Here is a 17604-nt window from a genome sequence, read left to right on the forward strand (position 1 = left end):
CAAATGTTTCTTTGTCAATGACATTCCACTCGTGAAGTAGGTTCACATCGTGTCTAAGTCCCTGTAATCTGTTATGCTAGACTCCTCTTACCTACTGTGCATGCAACTTCAAGGGTATTGCATCGATTGAGAAGATATCTTTTTGAGTTGACTCGAGCAAGAAACTCAAAGCGTCACGTCAGGAGAAAGAGTTAAGCTACTAAACTAAGCTGTTGTTGGAGAACTCGGTATAAGCGAATTGCAGCTTCCACCTTTATAGGCTTCACAATAACCCCCCTTTTTATTTTCCAATTCCTTCTTTTAAAATGGATTGTTCTTTCAACATGGGAATAGAAGACACTCATCAATGAGCTTACTCAAGGAATTGAACACGCTAAGCAGCTTAGAGCTTACTTGAGCTCTGTAGCTTCCACTTCTAAAAATCAAGAATTGCTTCTTCAGAAAATTCTTTCTTCTTATGAGCAATCTCTGTTAATACTCAAATGGAGTGGCTCAACAGTCCAATCCCCTAATTATGTGGGATAGAGAAGTTGTTTCCAATATAAAGACCAAAAGAAATGTATTAAAGACGATCATGCTTATGTGCACATTTCAACTTCAAATATAAAATGTTCTCATCTCCTTTTGGCCATTCTGCTTTATAAGTACATAATTAAGATAACAGCAGTATACTTTTCTGGGAACTTTAGGAAACGGAATGCTATGTTCTGATACCAAGTTTATATATGTTTAGCAGAAGCTACCAGAGATGCACATATCGTACATGCAAAATTGTTGGGCAGCAAAACAAGTGCAAAGGTCAGATGATGATCCTAGTCTCCTACTGTATTTGAGATCACATACAGGGATTTCCATAATTGTCATCAAGCTACTTATTCTGCAATAAACCCAACATCACCAGAGAAACAAGAATTGAAGAAACAAGCCGATTATCAAGAAGGGAAATATTCAAATCAAGTATTGATGAACTTGAGATCAAACCTGAGAGGCAACACTAATGACTTGGACAAGAATGAAACAGCATGTTCTTTCTCCTTGCCTTCAACATTCTCTGGTTTGACAGACAAAAATCGACATTTCCAGATTTCCCATGTTGATGATACTCTGATAGGTAGCAGCTATTCACCATCTTTTGTCTCTCCTACAACCCCTGAATCGAACTACTTCTCAGTCTCAAGCAGCTGCCAGATGAATGGTTTTGGAATGTTCATCACTTGCACCATTCAGAATCAGAGCTCTCCCATATATTCTCAGCCAACACTTCCACAGCAAGTTCTCTGATCATGGTTGAGATTTCCCTAGACCATTTGGAGCTAGATCCAAGCTTCTCATTTGATATTTTTATCATGAACCCAAGCTAATATTCTTGAAAAGGACAATAAAGACTAACAAATAGTTCGGATATTATCACCGAGTTGCTTTGTTGAGGTTGACTATCCCTCCTTTAGGAATTAGTATAGATATGGATATGATTGCAAAAGTTAATAGCAAACTAGCCTCAGATTAGAAACTAGCTATTATATTTGTATCAATACTGTACTGTTTTCAACGGCCAAACTTCCAGCCAATTGACACCAAGTTGCTGAGTGAAATTCGAGCATATTCTTGCAAAAGGCTATTGAACATTCATGAATTCTATCAAACTACAGACAGCTAAGAGGCCAGGTTCACCTTTTAAATATAATAACAACAAATTCAGTGTAATCCCACAAGTGGACCTGAGGAGGGTAGTGTGTACGTGGACCTTACCCCTACCTTGGAAGGTTGAGAGGTTGTTTCTGATAGACCCCTGACTCAAGAAGAAGCATATCAAAGTAGTTCGGAAAAGAAATAACGGAAGTAGAGAAGCAACCGCAAAATACTAAAGACAGCATGACGGAGCATTATGAAAAAAAGGGAACATTAACTACAACAAAATAATATTATAATTGAAGTACAAAAACAATAAATTGTAACAGATATCGAAGACTAACAAACTACAAGAGACTTCTACGACTACTTGAATAATAAACTTGAACAGATTAAATAATCAGCATATAAGCATGAGAGCTAGAGAAGATGGTGATTAACTATGTGCTTCATTGACTGTTCATAACATTGATAGATGCACTCTATACAACAATCTTTCTCTAATGATGCATCAGGATGGGACTGTTAAGGCTATGCTTGCAGTGAAAATACAATGGACAAAAGAGTCCAAAGCAGGATTCAGTAACAGCATATACCTAGCGAAGCCAGACGGGCAAAGAAAAAGCAACATTTTTCTTTGAACCGCTAATATACAGATGTCTACAAACAACAAAAGGATGATAGGTACATGTCAACTAGATTGATGTCTTCTTCTCTTCTTTGATTCTGGAGACATCATTGTTTTTGCTTTCTTCAGGATTCTCAGCTTTCCTAATAGCTTCCCTTAGCCCCAACACAATGAATAAGTTGGTTAAAGTGAGCAGTGACTCAGCTCCTCCATGCAACCAATCAACGTTGGACAGAGAAGTTCCATAATGCACCTTCGCTGTTCCAAAGCATTTCAGTAAGAATTACAGTTCTAAGTTAGAAGGGCCCATTTGGCTTAGCTTTTTAAAAGTAGTTTTTAAATGTCAAACTTTAGTAACTTTTAAGTTAAAAAATGAAAAGTAGGGGTACCTACTTTAAACATTTTTTAAGTCGTTTTTAAAATATCCAAACACTCTTGAGGGCTGAAAACTACTTAAAAGTTGGTCAAGCTAAGCCAAACCCCCTCTTACACAATCAATAGATTCTTTGCTGAGAGAGGAAGTTACCGTAAATTCCAGCAGGAACTGCACAAAAGAGGTGAAACAGAAAGAACACAATGTCAAAACAAATCAAATGGAGTTAAAATGATATTACCAGTATAAAGATGTAATTTTTGAAGAAGAATATGAGGTAGATATGTAAAACATAAGCAGAGAAGCATGTGGACAAAATTTACGCACAACTACTTCTTTTATCTAAGTAGGCAAAGCTCTAGGTAGAAAATGTTAAAGCATCGATGAAATGCATAACCAGTCATTAACCATGAATTGGTCAAGCACATTGAACCCAGTACCTATGCAAGGCACATATTTCAATGATTGCTCTCATCGAATTTGAACCTAGAAACAACATACTTAGTATAGTTCCACGAGTGGGATCTGGGGAGGGTAGAGTGTATGCAGACCTTATCCCAACCTTGGCAGGTCTTATCACTCTTACTACACAAAAGCAAGCAAGATGTAGAACCCCAAAAATGTAAGCTTTGGGGCAGTTTTGGATTTGGTGATAAAGTACAAAAAACCAACATAAGGGAGAGGAGAAAAAAGCAAAGAGCTGTGAAGCTATGCTCTGTGAGTCAACATTTGGTGCCCATGGAACATCAGGCAAAAATCCACACAAATCTTGCTCTTTTTTACTATAAAGTTTTCTACTTTCACCACAGTTGAGTTGTTTGGTAGTATTTCTAAAAATGATTTTTGTTTGGGCACAGTTGAAAAATGGAAAAGCATAGAAACCAAGAACAATAGGGTTCTTCCAAACAAACACAATATGATGAATACTCTTAAGGGGTCGTTTGGTTGCTGGTTAGGAAGAGAATTGTTAATCTATTAAAACTAGCATAATCAATAGTCTCTTTGTTTCACTTTATTTGTCTTACTTCCCTTTTTAATCGGTTTCAAAAGTATTATCTCTTCCCTTTTTGGGAACTCATTAGTTGCAACTTTCCACATGTCATGTTTAAGAGTACAAGATTAAACAACATTTTAATACATTCTACATATTTTTAGTTTAAGACTACAAGATTCAAAATTTTCTTTACTTCCATAATATCCGTGCTAAGCCAAAACTAAACAAACAAATTGAAACGGAGGGAGTATAAAGTTTTCTACTTTCACCACAGATGAATTGTTTGGTAGTATTTCTAAAACTGGGATTTGTTTGGCAACATTTGACAAATGGAGAAACATAGGAACCAAGAATGATGGGGTTCTTCCTAACAGACACAATATGATGAATACTCTAAAACAATATAACAGAACAATAAATATACAAGGAGAATATTGAAGGGACTTACTTGTGGCACCCACAAAAGCAAGCAAGAAATAAAACCCAAAAAGTGTAAGCTTTGGGGCAGTCTTGGATTTGGTGATGAAGTACAAAAAACCCACATAAGGGAACAGAGAAAAAGCAAATAGCTGTGAAGCTATGCTCTGTGAGTCGACATTTGGTGCCCATGGATCAACTGGCAAAAACCCACACACAATTCTTGATCTTTTGCTGTAAAGTCTTGTTTTTTCCCCATAGTTGAGCTGTTTGGTATTTCTCAAATTGTGGAAAAATGGTGAAGCAGAGGAAGCAAGAATGATGGGGTTCTTCCAAACAGGGTGTAAACAGTTCAGCATTTTTGCATCAATGGCTTCTTACTGTGTGTTGAAAAGAGACATGAAGGCTCAACCATAAGTAAATGATAGAGTGAGAAGAGTTGAATATGGGCTTTGCTGGACTATTGTGAACCAATTCATAGTTGGGCTAATCTACTCAATTAAAGATGGCCCAAGAGCCTTAGAAAAAGAAGAAAAAAATTAGGGAAAATTACGCAAAATGAAAAACACCTCGAGTATACTATGTAATATAGTTATTGTTTCGATTATTTTTAATCTGTAGCTATAGTTTCACGAATTTTTTCTATTCGGTTTTCTAATTGTGTAAATTCAAAATTCGTATAATTCAGTTCCTAATTGTATAAATTCAGAATTTGTATAATTCGATTATTGATTGTATAAATTCAAAATTTGTATATGCTCACCCTAGCTATTTGTATAAAAGGAACTCACAATAAATTACCACGTTTGTATATTGACAAGAGAAATATACAAATGGAATTCTGAAAAATTCCTAAATGTATAAATACATAATTTGTATAGATTTACCTTGTTTGTACATTCACAAGCGAAATACACAAGGCACAACCTCCATAGCAAACAAAACTATTGCCATAAAACGCAATTATCGAAACTATACCTATAAAGCCTTATTATGTCTATTGATCTTTGCTATTTCTAAAATTTAATATTGAGGAAATTTCATAAATAACATTAATTTGAGCCCTAATTATTGATCATAGACATAGTTTGACTAATTATTGAACGTAGCAATAGTTTACTTAAAAAAAAACTTGTGACACAGTGTAGGGTTTCACTATGTATCTATTATGTTGGCTCAGTATCAAAACATACCGATACAACATGAATTGATACACTGGTACAAAGCGAATGGATACAACTTCAAGGGAATAGATACAGAGCAAAAGAAATAAAACCCAAACTCTAACAATATATTATAATTTTTCAAACTCTCGCTATTTTGGTAAATATTACGCATATATTTACTCTTATCATGTAATTTTCCAATTCATCTTTTTTTTTTTTGGTGGAATACATAGACAATCCATAAACTTGTTCAATTTAATTATTTATTTAGACATACAAACTACAGTTTGTTCTAATTGAGCACCTAAACATGTGATAAATTATTCCTACTAGACACTTCCGGCTAAAATTTTGACAATTTCTGAGCGTATTCTCAAGTTGCTCACTACGTAAAAAAGTTAAATATGTTATTTCCTTTAATTATACTCATTAGCCTCAATAAACCGTAAAACCTCAAACTTGTTCCAAATCCAATCTTAAGATATTAAACTAGAAAACTCATCACAAAAGAGAAGAAATTAAGTTATATTTAGAAAACTTTACATTAGTCATCAACATTAGTTCTTGCATATGGAATTCTTTAACATAATCTCGTTTCTCCAACAAGAGATTTAGTTGATTCCCAAATCCAAATATACAATGCAAAGTCTAGCTTTGTCACCAAAATTATTTAAGTGTCTTGACTAATTTTGTGTCAAAACACTTTTATTCAGTATACAATCATACTAATTTCTAACAAGAACAAACCTATTGAGTACATAAAAAAAATGGTTTACAATTCTCAGGAAGATTGTTAACCTTGTACATTAGCTTCTTGGCTTGATCTAAGCAAATTCCCGTCACGAGGAACGTGCAAATGGCGGTTCCAACCCTCTCTAGTTTAGTCGGAATGAAGTAACTCATGGTAAGAAGCACATTTCCCCCTTGAGTGGTGCCCACGCTGAACGATTCTGGAGCCAGTGGACTAGCTGAGGATGTTACTGATAGCTGAAGAAACTAAAGAAACTTTTGGTAGGAAGAGCCTTCACCCCTTTAGTTGGCCCGCGCAAATTTGAACTCAGTAGATTTCGGATACCAGATGTATAAAGAAGAAAAAAAGGACACAAGCTATTATATCTCCTCATGTAACTATGGCTAAAGAAGTTACTGATAGCTCTCAAGGAGATAACATTCCTAGGGAGCGCTCCTCCGACCAAATTCAGTTAGCAAGATCCTCTTATAGTAATCAGACCGACTACGATGATAATCAATCCATACACATAATTGCCTAATCGCCTCTCGTTTTTCCTCCTTGAGAGACAACACTGATTCCTCTCTGTCCTTGATCATCTTCTCTAGTTCCCTAACTTTGTTCTCTGACTTCCAAACTTTCTCTCTGTACTTCAATATCTCAGATTCTTTGTCATCACATTGTGCAAGTAAGCAATCAAAGTCATCTTTCACGTGTGCCATTGCTTTATTTTTCCTCATCACCCAATCTTTTACAAATTGCAGCTCGCATGAATTCTTTGATATTCGATTCAAGAAATGAGCAGTGCATTCCTCAAACTTGAGTGCCACAGTGTCTAGTGAACCTAACATATCGCTAGCTGTCAACGATATATCCTTAATTCCCCTCAACCCCATTTCATTTCTTGCATTTTTCTCTTTTAGATCTTTGTTCTCTTTCTCGTATGAGTTTCTGGTTTTTTGGTACCACTCCTTGTTCTCGATATGCATTTGTTCTGCCACGCGGATCCTTCTGCTCAAGATTCGTAAACTGTCTTCAAATGACTTGCGTAGTTCCTCCGTTAAATCTCCTAGTTTTCTTTCAGCATTGTGGAAATTTAATTTGGAATCCTCTAACTTGATCTGCATTTGCTTATGTTCCCCTTTTGACTTGTTTACAACATCTTGCATCCCTCGTAAAGTTTTCTCCTGCTCCGCGATCTTGATAGTCAATTCGGTATTTTTCTTTTCCATCTGCATAAGGCTTTGGGAAAATTCATGTTTTTCCTTCTCAAGCTGAGACTGAAATCTTGATTTTTCAGTTTCCACGGTTTGCAGCTGCTTTTGAATATTGTTGATTCGCGCTGTCAATGTTGAACCTTGAGCCGACATATCGTTCATGTAAGCCTCGTGCTTCTTTTGAAGAATTCCCACCTCTGCTTCTTTTCCTAATAGTTTTGTTTCCAATTCCATGATCTTATCATTCAGCTTTTCTTTTTGTAACTCTGAATGATAAGCTTCTTGATTCATATCCATTATCTTCTCTTCCATGTCACATTTTGCATCCATGAGTAAGTTCACCTCCGATTTTAAGCCCTCCGTTGCTTTTGTTAGCCCCTTTTCAGATGAAGTAGTGCTCGTTAGTTCCCCTTTCAGATTTTCTATCTGAAGATGATATTCTGATAGTTCTTGAGTTTTTTCTTGGAGTGACAACTCTAGTTCACAATTCTGGTTTCTTAAGGCTTCCAACTCATGTTGCAAATCATTAGTCCTTTCTGTTAAATCCTTAACTCGGTCAGATGCCTCGTGAGACTTCTTTTCGAGTGACAGCTCCAAATCAGATTTCTGTAGTTCTGAAAAATATAAGTCCTTAACTTGTTTCGATCCTTTGTTGGTTTCATGTAACAACTTTTGTTCTAAGTCATTCCTTTGAACACGTACACGGTCCACTTCTTGCTGCAGTGGACCATTTACGTGTTGTAGTTCTGAAAAATGTGTTTTTTCTGCTAAGTCCTTGACTTGTTCTGATCCTTTCTTGGTTTCATTTAACAACTTTTGTTCCAATTCATGCTTTTCAGCGTTTAAACGATCCACTTCTTGCTGAAGAACGTGTGATTTTGCCATAAGATCATCTATTCTAGACGTTGAGTTGAGTAGATTTTCATCAATTTCTGTGAAGGTTGCTTCTAGCTCTAACACACGAGATTGCAGTCCCGAGTTACTATCTTCCATTTGCTGAAGTTCATTCGACTTGCACCCGAGTTGCTCTTCAAGTTCTCTCTTTTGAACACATAAGTTATTTAATTCAACCTTCATACTAGCAATTTGATCCTCTAACCCCTTCATTTGAGACAATCTCTCCTTCTCTCGAAGCTCAAAATCATCGGTCAGATACAAGATTTCATCTTCTTTTTCTTTTACTTTCTCTTGGAACCATTCAGATTCATCTATAAACTTCTCTTCACCTTGAATCCTCAAGTCTTTGAAGAATTCCCCTGATTCAGACCCTCGGCTATAAGACATCGGTGTCTCAAAATTTTCCATATCATAACTTTCGACACTTTCCCCCTTCATCACTTCAATATTTGAAGTTATAACTTTGTCCTTCAAAATAGCATCCTCATCAAGAGGCTCATAATTGGAACAAGATGAACTACTTTTCGCGGTCAATTCCTCGGGGCTAAAATATGATTCTGAATTCGAACACGATGAAGAAGATTGAGATGATAAATCGCCCTCATGTTCTTCATTAAGTTTTTTCCTTACTTCCCCTCGGAGATTATCGTACACCGAATAGAGGGACTTGTACTGTATGTGGAATTCATCAACAAGTTGAAGCAATTCTGATCTTCTCCTCAAATTTCCTTCTCTACTACCTTGGTTTATTTTCTTGATTAGCTTTGCAATCCTTTTTACTTTATTCTCAATTTCTGCAATAACAAACCAAACTCTTCAAGTTAGAAATTCTCTTACTGTTGCTCGGACTCTCCAAAAACAACAAAAAGCATAAAGGGCTATGTTGCTCGGACTCTCCAAAAATGATGCAGCATCCGTGTCCGATCATCAAAAAATGCACTACTTTTGGAGGATTTGATACACACCTGACGACATTTTTAAAGAGTCTGAGCAACAAAGGTAGCTTAACATGTGCAAGAAACTATTGAAGTCACATAATCTCAATGTGCATTCTATTATTATGATTACATGATGATACAAATTAGAATGTAATTAATGATCTTAGAGTGTATAAGTTATTATACAATACAATACAATCATACAGCACAAGAAAATCTTGTTGAACGACAGAAAACAATACAGTCTAACCAAACCTTGTGTCAACCAGACAATGCAACAACAAAATCAAACAGGCCGCTAAGGTCTGATACCATTAGAACACAGAGGCAAACCAAGGATATAGAATCAGTAGGCTCAGAATGAGTTATACTCTTTTTGCATATGTTTACATTGTTTGCATCGAAAACAATGAGTTCAGTTGAATCAACAAAACATCTTCTCAATAAGACTATACAGTCGATGCACATATACATTATCAAATGATAGAAAACAACAAAACCAAACAGGGTTGTTATGGTTTGCCACCATTATACACAAAGGTGAATCAAGGATTAGAATCGGTGGGTTCAGAATGAGTGTGATCATATTATATGCATGCTTTTTTATACTCTTTTTGCTTATGTTTACATAGTTCGAGCTGAAATGAGTTCAGTTGAACCTACAAAAAATATTCTAAATCCGCCTCTTGTGCACTTTATTGGTATGAACATATGATATAAAACTTGAATGTCATTACTCATTAAGGGGTTTTGGAACTACTCAAGTTAACATTAAGTTTTTGCCACCATTAAGCACTTGTTGACAGGATGTATCAGCAACTTACTGCGAACCAATTGGCATTCTGTATACCACATAAATCCACCACGTTGGGTGTAAATTTGTGCTCGAACATTCGCTTTATATTGCCTTCTTTTTGCCTCTAACGCGTTATCCCACAACCTCCAATAACATTCAAAGGGTCGAGGTTGTTCTGGAATCGAATAATTACCTATTTTCATCCATTTCCACTGCTCTTCCTTTTCAGGATCAACATGACTCCCAAATGCCTTCATTGATTCCTTCCAACTTCGCTTCGTCATGTCTGCCTCCAAATTTTCAATGGGTAGTAATGCTCAGAGTTAACTGGTACTTGTGCTGCTCGCGTCAAAATAGTAGCCCGGCCTAGATTAAAGAAAAAACAGGATCAACAAATCATAATAAAAACACTTCAAATAACTCGTTTTGATGTACACAGTGACGGAGCCAAGAATTCAAATATAGATGCAAAAAATGCGAGTCATAACCAAACACATCAAACATTCCATTGATGCTCAGAGTTAACTGGTACTTGTGCTGCTCACATCAAAATAGTATCCCACCATAAATTATGACATATATAATATCTCTTTAAGAACAAAGAAATAAATTAAAACAGAAAAGTAAATATCTGGAAGAAACCTAAATATTTTTTCAAGATTCATCCAACAATTTATGACATTATGTTGTTACAAAAAAATTCACCTAAATCATATGCTTTTGTTCATTTTTTCAAGAATCTGTTGATTTATTTTCATTCAAAGCCCCAAACTATATTCCTATATCACCAATTTTTCATCTGGTATTCGTTAAATTAGTCGAGGTGCGCACAACATGTTTGTCCGGACACCACAATTACCCAAAAAAAAAAAGTCACCAATTTTTCAGCCATAACATCTAAAAATATATATATTGAGAAGGATTACCATGCAATTAAAGAAATATATTATCTGACATTTTTTTTGAATAAAAGAAATGTTTTTTTAAGCTAGAGATTCAAGATAGGTAATGAAAATGTTGGAACATATATGAAAGTAAAAGAGATATCAAAGAGAAATATATTACCATGAAAAATTCACTATTTTCATTGGGAAGAATCAATTTTCTGGATTTTTATACAAAACTATTTATCTCAAAATATTTCTTGAATTTGGGAGCAAAAAAATGAAGATATTTTATCTGAATCAAGAAAAAGAAAAAAGGAGCTTTAAAGGAGTTTGAAAGAGGTGGAAAAACAAAATGGGGATCACAAAATCAAAGCATTTATTTTAATTTGACATTATATTGACGTTATTCTAAATACTGATTTCACATATTGTAAATATAAAATATAAAAAATATGATTCTAGAAGGGTAAATATTGAGGCAAAAAATAATAATAGAAAATTGAATTAATTAAAATGTTAATGTTGGATTTGTACTTTTTAATCAAAGTTGTGGAGAATGTATCCATCATTAATAGTTGTTATTTTCCTTCGATTTTTTCTTTATCCATTGGTCAATTTATAGCATTTGCCAATCTTTTTAGAAGCCTAAAGTTTTTTTTTTATATCTGTATCTATTTATTTTAGAAAGTTAATGCGGTTTGACCAATCTTTTAAAAAAAGCATAAATGGTTCCAAGTAATAGTGATAATTATATATTTAAAATTTTGATCAAACACTGATTTATGTTCAATCTTGAAAAAAATATATTTTAAATTCTGCGATATATAAGTATATCGCATTTATAACGACGACTTATAAATTGTTAGCCAATCACAACATAAAAATTGCAATCGGTGAAGGTGATTTATATATCGCATATGATAACATCACATTTGACAATTTCTTCCGGTCTGATATAATTATACCAAATGAGCAATCATAGTTCACAAATAAGATATCAGAATAATGAATGAGATATCTTCAGTTTCTTTTATGAATAAATGTTTGTGACTATAAACTTTAAAATACCCATAATTTTATAAAGAGTAGTAACTATCTATTCTTTGATATAATCATATCACTAATGAGTCTGGTAATTCGGTTTTCGACAGTATTTTATGCCCAATCCTAATTTTATATTTTGTAAAATAATTCAAGCTTAATGGGAATAAATTGTTTATACAATGTGATATGATTATATTAAAGAATAAATAGTTACTACTCTTTATAAAATTATGAGTATTTTAAAGTTTGTAATCACAAAAATTTATTCATAAAAGAAATATAAAGGATATGTCATTCATCATTGTGATACCTTATTTATGAACTATGATTGCTCATTTGGTATGATTGTATAAGAATTAAAGAAATTTTAATAGTTTTCACTTTTCACAACTTACAGATTCTAATGTTTATTTGATTCTAATGTTTATTAGAGAATATATATATATATATATATACTTTTAAAAAATCAAATTATATGTTCAAACAACAACTTCAACTTCCAATCAACCTGATTTCAAATCATGTTCAAATGAGGTTTTAATTTGCATCTGGCGTCTGCTCCAAACTAATCAAATATATGACAAATATTTCCAAATAAACTTAGCATCTAACTACAAGTAATAGTAAAGGGTAAAGATTAGATAAATAATCTGGAAAAAAATAGTATAACATGTTAAATTATACACCACAAACATTCTTTATACCATAAAAATGCATGTAATTTTACAGTACTTAATCAAGATTGATCTATCCTGCTTTCAAATCAGCCCTTGCTTAGAGAAGGGCCAATAATTCCCCTTGATTATTGAAAAAAGTAGGATACTTGTACCCACCATCGCAGTTTGGTCCAAAAATGCCCTTGCCGTTACTCAAGTAGCCCATTTATACCCGTCAAAACTATCGAACCTCCACGTGTACCTTCATTGTAACATAATTCTTCAACCACTTCCTAGTTCTCTGTTTAAGTAATCAACAAACATCCTTTTTGCACTATCAGCATCTGAAGGAGGAGGTGGCCCGCTCAAGCTTGTCTGTCCAGCAAGTTTGATGAAAGTTCGTCGTAGCCTACGCAGCTCTGGCAGGCTGACAGATCTCGAAATATCTATAGTTGGTATTCCTGGACCAAGAGACACACCATTGAGAGGACCCCCAAGAGCGCGGGACTGAGCTTCCACAATAGCATTTGTAATTTCTTGCGTCGCCCTGTCCATCTCATATAAAGAATTTGCCTCAGAACCACGTGCACTCTGTGTAGCGATGGTTGGCTGTAGGATCTTAACATCTCTCATTTTTGAGTCTACTTTTTTCGTAAGATAGGTAACAGCATCAACCATAGCTGTTGATGATTTATCAATTCCTTCTTTAGCTGGCCATAACTCGAACAATGGAGAATCCCATCTATTTTTGCTATCTGGCCTTTCAAACCTTCTTACAAGATCTTCAAATATATTATCATCATAAGATGGTTCTTCTCTCTCACGACGTTCAACGTTCCATGTTCTACAAGATTGCTCATCAACGTCACAATGGACAACACAATATCTAATCCCTGCTGCTCTAGCCAAACACCATAACTCATATCTATAGCCCTTGATGCTATTAAGAGAATCCACTATAACTATACTGTCCTTTGACAAAGATCTGTCAACTTCAGACCTCAATACACCTCTTAAATTCTTTTCCTCGGTCATGTTCGCATAGCTTTGGTTGCGACTAAGATGAAACAAAGTTTCATCTATAGTTCTAACAGATGGTTCTGGTTCCGTTTGTCTAAGTGCTTCAGATAAACAAGCTGCAGCTGTTGATTTCCCGCTACATGGTTGACCACAGATAACAACCAATGCCATCTACAACCAACAAAAAGGAACAAGTCATGAAATTAACCCAAGTAGCTGGATCATAAAATTACAATGGAAGTGTTTTCCCCGCAAAATTACAGCAGAAAAATGATAACAAAACAGTTTAAACTACATTGTCCCTACAACAAATAATCTAGAACTCGTAATAACAAATACGTGTCTCGCTGTTGGATTTAGATATGAATGAAAATTCCAATGCTTTCATGTTCTACAAGAGTGAAAGCATAATTATGCCTAAATATGACCATTGGCATCTTCTCTCAATAAGTTGTATGCATTGTATCCAAATGGTGTTTCAAACTCAATGTTCCAAATTAAGAGTCCAATACATTCTTTATGTCACGAAGTGTACATTGGGTTCCAAACTTTCCATCACTAGAAATAGCAAGCAACCTAATAAAAGTATCCCAAACAACAGCTGATTGTCTTTTTGCTGATCTTAATGCAATTGACAAACTCTGTTCACAAGAATCACAATACCCTCTGTTGACATTGCCAGTGGCAGACCCAGGATTTTCACAAAGGGGAGTCAATGGTTTATGGTTGTAGTAAAATTTTGTTCGTAAAAGAAATTATTATGAGGCCATCAAGGCTAGAACACTCGTAACCACTAGACTAAACCTTTAACTTGTGTCAAGAGGTGTCAATACTTTTATATATATTTCTTAGAGGTGAGTCCTCCCCTAGACATCGCAACCTAAACCATCACACAATGAGCACGGACGGATCCACAGTTTGGGTTACAGACCAAGTTATCATTATACATATTAACTTGAAATCTAGGAATACATGAACTTCAAATAACACAGAAATAACACCACTAATGTAAACTTATGGATTCGAAATTCTAATTCATTTGAGTTAGTGAGTTCTAAATTGATAACTTGTTATATCGAATTGTAAACTCTACTCTAGCTCCAGCCCTGCCTCTGACCTCCATTAAAACGCCTCATCAATTCACCCAAAAACCAAAAAAACCCCAAATTCAGTAGGTTCAAATTCGAAAACATATATACATCTGAAGAGACAAGATTAACCGAAGAATCAAAAGCACTGAGCAGATAAAGATGAAGGAGATACATACCTAAAAAGGGACAGGCAGATCTGATGAAGGCGAGGTGAAGTGTTGGTATAATTGTGAGAAGCACACTTGGAAGAAACAAAATACCCTAACATTAAAAAAATTAATGTATTTATTGCTACTATTAATTAAAATTTTCTTAATACAGTAAAACTTTGAGTTTAAATTAATATTGTTGGGACCATTAGATATTATTATTTTGTAGATGTATTATTTAATCGATAAATTAATATTTATTAATTTAAAGAGTGTTTTGAGATTCAATGACGGTTGATTTTAATTATATTGTTCTGAGATTAAACCTCAAGAGAATTTAAATGAACCATCTTGTGAAAACTGTCACGCCTCAAATCTCATTAAGACGGATAGGCACCCGATGCCCTAAAGGCCTGAGAGAGCCAACATGTAACATGTGCTTACTATGCATATAACTATGACAATCTTAAAGATGTGACAAGTTCACATAGGATGCAGCGCTACAAACCAACATAAGTAGACCCAAAACTTATATACAATACTTGGTTGTTGAGGCCACAACTTGTTAAGAAACAAGACGCGATTGAACTATATACATTAGTCTACAAAGCCTCTAAAAGGTAGAAAACCTTAGTTTAGGGCAGGAAAAGGCCTCGCCTTACCCTTAACTATCATTCAACAACAAAATAGGTGACAACGACTCGGTAAGCCCCGAATCAACGTGGAGCTTTACCAATAGCAGCTGAGTACCTGTGCTCTTACTAACAAGGTCTATTGGATGAAGTACATGTGCCTGCAGTATGAAATGCAGCGTCCCTGTAAGGGACGTCAGTACGAAAAAAATGTATTGAATATGCAAGGCAATAACATATGTAAAACAAGGCTCAAATGACATCAAGTATCCGTATGTAAGTGCATAGATCGGAATACGACCACCTTTGTTACTCTTGTGGGATCATGTATGTTGCATTCATTTATTTACTTTTCTGTGTGTTATGATCTTTATAAGGCATGTGATACGAATGACCAACTGATCAGTGGTAGAAGAGGATGACACATGCTAGACATTTTAACCCCTGGGATGTTGTCCTCATAATTACACAAATTGGGATCGACCCATGCTAGGCTTTCGCCCCTGAGCTGCCATCCTTCTATACCAATTGGGATCGGCGCATGCTAGGCTTTCGCCCATGAGCTACCACCCTTTTATACCAATAGGGATCGACCCATGCTAGGCATTTGCCCCTGGGCTGCCACCCATAGTTATACATATTGCTTCACTTAGATTCTTTAGTCTTTGAGATTGTTGTTTTGGTGGTTATAATCATTTTTTATATTTGGAACTACGGACCAGTAATAGAAGACATGAAAATAATACTTCAAGGTTGTAACAATGACATAAGGAGCTATGTAACATCAATGCATTACTTGTGAGCTTAAATGGCACAATTGACTTCAATTGACTAAGAGGATAATTTACCAAGCTTGATGTTGCAAATATCATTTCTATATTAGCACATAGGAGGATAATTATACAAATGTAGAGTAATGAACATTTAATGAAGTACTTCTACATACTAAGGAGACGGGAAAATATTGTTAGCTACTTGGAGATCGTACGCTGCCACTATGTTTTCTTTACTAGGAATAGAACTTAGAAAATTCACTTCATTGATATTAATCGCAAGTATCAGATTTCATGCCAAATGATATTGAATCGAATAGCCTTACACACCTTGTTGTATACTCAGATATTACAAGGAATTAACCTCATTCCTTTCAGATTATTAATCTACAATGAAATAAGTAAAACTAGTATTAATAGCTAATCAACACATTTGGCTACTTAACCTCACAAAAATGGTAACCCGGCAGCGGGCCCATAATTTATCATATCAAGGATGTTGTTCAATTACTTCTTCTCGAATTACATCCATCTACCAATGTGGAGTGAGTATTAAGCCTACACAACATTCAGTTTGGTGGTGTATCACCACACCTTTTTATATTTCCATACAAAATATTCACATCTTTCCCTAACATCAACCATGCAGTCCCCACATATACGCATAAAACAACCCAAAATGTTCCTTATCATAGCAACCAAATATTGAACTCACCATCCCTTGGGTTTTTAATAACAATACACATGTAATTCTTCATCGAAACTCATGCATAATGAGGACAAAAAAAATAAGCAGTCACCTTACTTCAATTTATGCAACTTTTCCTTTTAACTTGAAATCTTCAAGAACTTCAACTTCCCTTCACACTTAAACCAAAGAAGAAGAGAAAAGTATCTTAATAATCTAGGAAAGTGAGCAGTAACTTGTGGACACATTTTGCCCTTATACTTATACTTGAGCATGAATAACATGTTTTCCTAAATCATCCATGGGAGAATTAAGCTAAATCCATAAGTGTTTTCACTTACCTTAACTTGCAAAGATGAGGGTTTCTTCAAGAACCGTAGAAGAAATTTGAGGCTGTTATTTTAATCCTTAAGAGAAAAGAGAGAGAGAAAGAGCTAGAGTTAATTCTAAATTTATGTTTTTAAAAAGGAGTGGAAATAACAGCCAATATTTATCTTATATTGAGCTTTCTTCACCTTTAAGAATATCCTCTAGAACTTCCTTCTTTTTGATTCATTTTCAGCCACTAATTGGTCAAGTAGGTGATGCACCTACTTATGTACATCAAGCTGCTCAAAAGGTCAAAGTAGGTGATTCACCTAGTTTCCCTTTTCCTTAGTTGGTCTTAACTTAAATTGGGCCTTGACAGATTTGGCTACTGGGTTTTAATTTCATTTTTCTTTTATTTAACTTAGTTTGGGCCTCAAGTGAGTCCATTTGCATAGGCCCAAATCTGATCCATAAACCTTGGCCTTTTTAACTAGATCCATATAGCTCAAGTAGGTGATGTACCTACTTGATCCTTTGGACTGGTCAATAAGTCAAAGTAGGTGATGCACC

At 34.9% G+C, this 17604-nt stretch overlaps 3 protein-coding genes and 1 pseudogene across 4 annotated transcripts; 1 reads left to right on the top strand and 3 right to left on the bottom strand.

Moving 5' to 3' along the window:
• Positions 1–725: 725 nt before the first annotated feature.
• Positions 726–1861, top strand: LOC125841545 (probable WRKY transcription factor 53; annotated as a pseudogene).
• A 198-nt stretch (positions 1862–2059) lies between these two features.
• On the bottom strand, positions 2060–4452 carry LOC125842454 (uncharacterized). Its single transcript, XM_049521751.1, has 3 exons — positions 4073–4452; positions 2784–2801; positions 2060–2515 (listed from the first exon to the last, which is right to left on the bottom strand). The coding sequence occupies exons 1-3, from the start codon at positions 4398–4400 to the stop codon at positions 2325–2327; spliced, it is 537 nt and encodes a 178-aa protein (XP_049377708.1). The 5' UTR covers positions 4401–4452; the 3' UTR covers positions 2060–2324.
• A 1790-nt stretch (positions 4453–6242) lies between these two features.
• Positions 6243–10113, bottom strand: LOC125841865 (COP1-interactive protein 1-like). Of its 2 annotated transcripts, none has more exons than XM_049521050.1 (2): positions 9979–10113; positions 6243–8845 (listed from the first exon to the last, which is right to left on the bottom strand). In XM_049521050.1, exons 1-2 carry the CDS (start codon positions 10067–10069, stop codon positions 6381–6383), a joined length of 2556 nt encoding a protein of 851 aa, XP_049377007.1. In that variant the 5' UTR covers positions 10070–10113; the 3' UTR covers positions 6243–6380. The 2 variants fall into 2 exon arrangements, with proteins under 2 accessions (XP_049377007.1, XP_049377006.1); XM_049521049.1 differs by having other exon boundaries at positions 9814–10081.
• A 2221-nt stretch (positions 10114–12334) lies between these two features.
• Positions 12335–14794, bottom strand: LOC125842408 (protein KTI12 homolog). The gene is made up of 2 exons (XM_049521709.1): positions 14660–14794; positions 12335–13563 (listed from the first exon to the last, which is right to left on the bottom strand). The coding sequence occupies exon 2, from the start codon at positions 13561–13563 to the stop codon at positions 12655–12657; it is 909 nt and encodes a 302-aa protein (XP_049377666.1). The 5' UTR covers positions 14660–14794; the 3' UTR covers positions 12335–12654.
• Between the last annotated feature and the right edge of the window lie 2810 nt (positions 14795–17604).

The sequence above is a fragment of the Solanum stenotomum genome, chromosome 10 (genome assembly GCF_019186545.1).
Source record: "Solanum stenotomum isolate F172 chromosome 10, ASM1918654v1, whole genome shotgun sequence".
Classification (NCBI taxonomy): Eukaryota; Viridiplantae; Streptophyta; class Magnoliopsida; order Solanales; family Solanaceae; genus Solanum; species Solanum stenotomum.

Coding starts and splice junctions, on each gene's coding strand:
- LOC125842454 (XM_049521751.1), bottom strand. CDS start 4,400: ATGCTGAACTGTTTACACCCTGTTTGGAAGAACCCCATCATTCTTGCT.
- LOC125841865 (XM_049521049.1), bottom strand. CDS start 10,069: ATGACGAAGCGAAGTTGGAAGGAATCAATGAAGGCATTTGGGAGTCAT. Junction 8,846..9,813: donor AGAATGCCAATTGGTTCGCA/GTAAGTTGCTGA, acceptor TTGTTATTGCAG/AAATTGAGAATAAAGTAAAA.
- LOC125842408 (XM_049521709.1), bottom strand. CDS start 13,563: ATGGCATTGGTTGTTATCTGTGGTCAACCATGTAGCGGGAAATCAACA.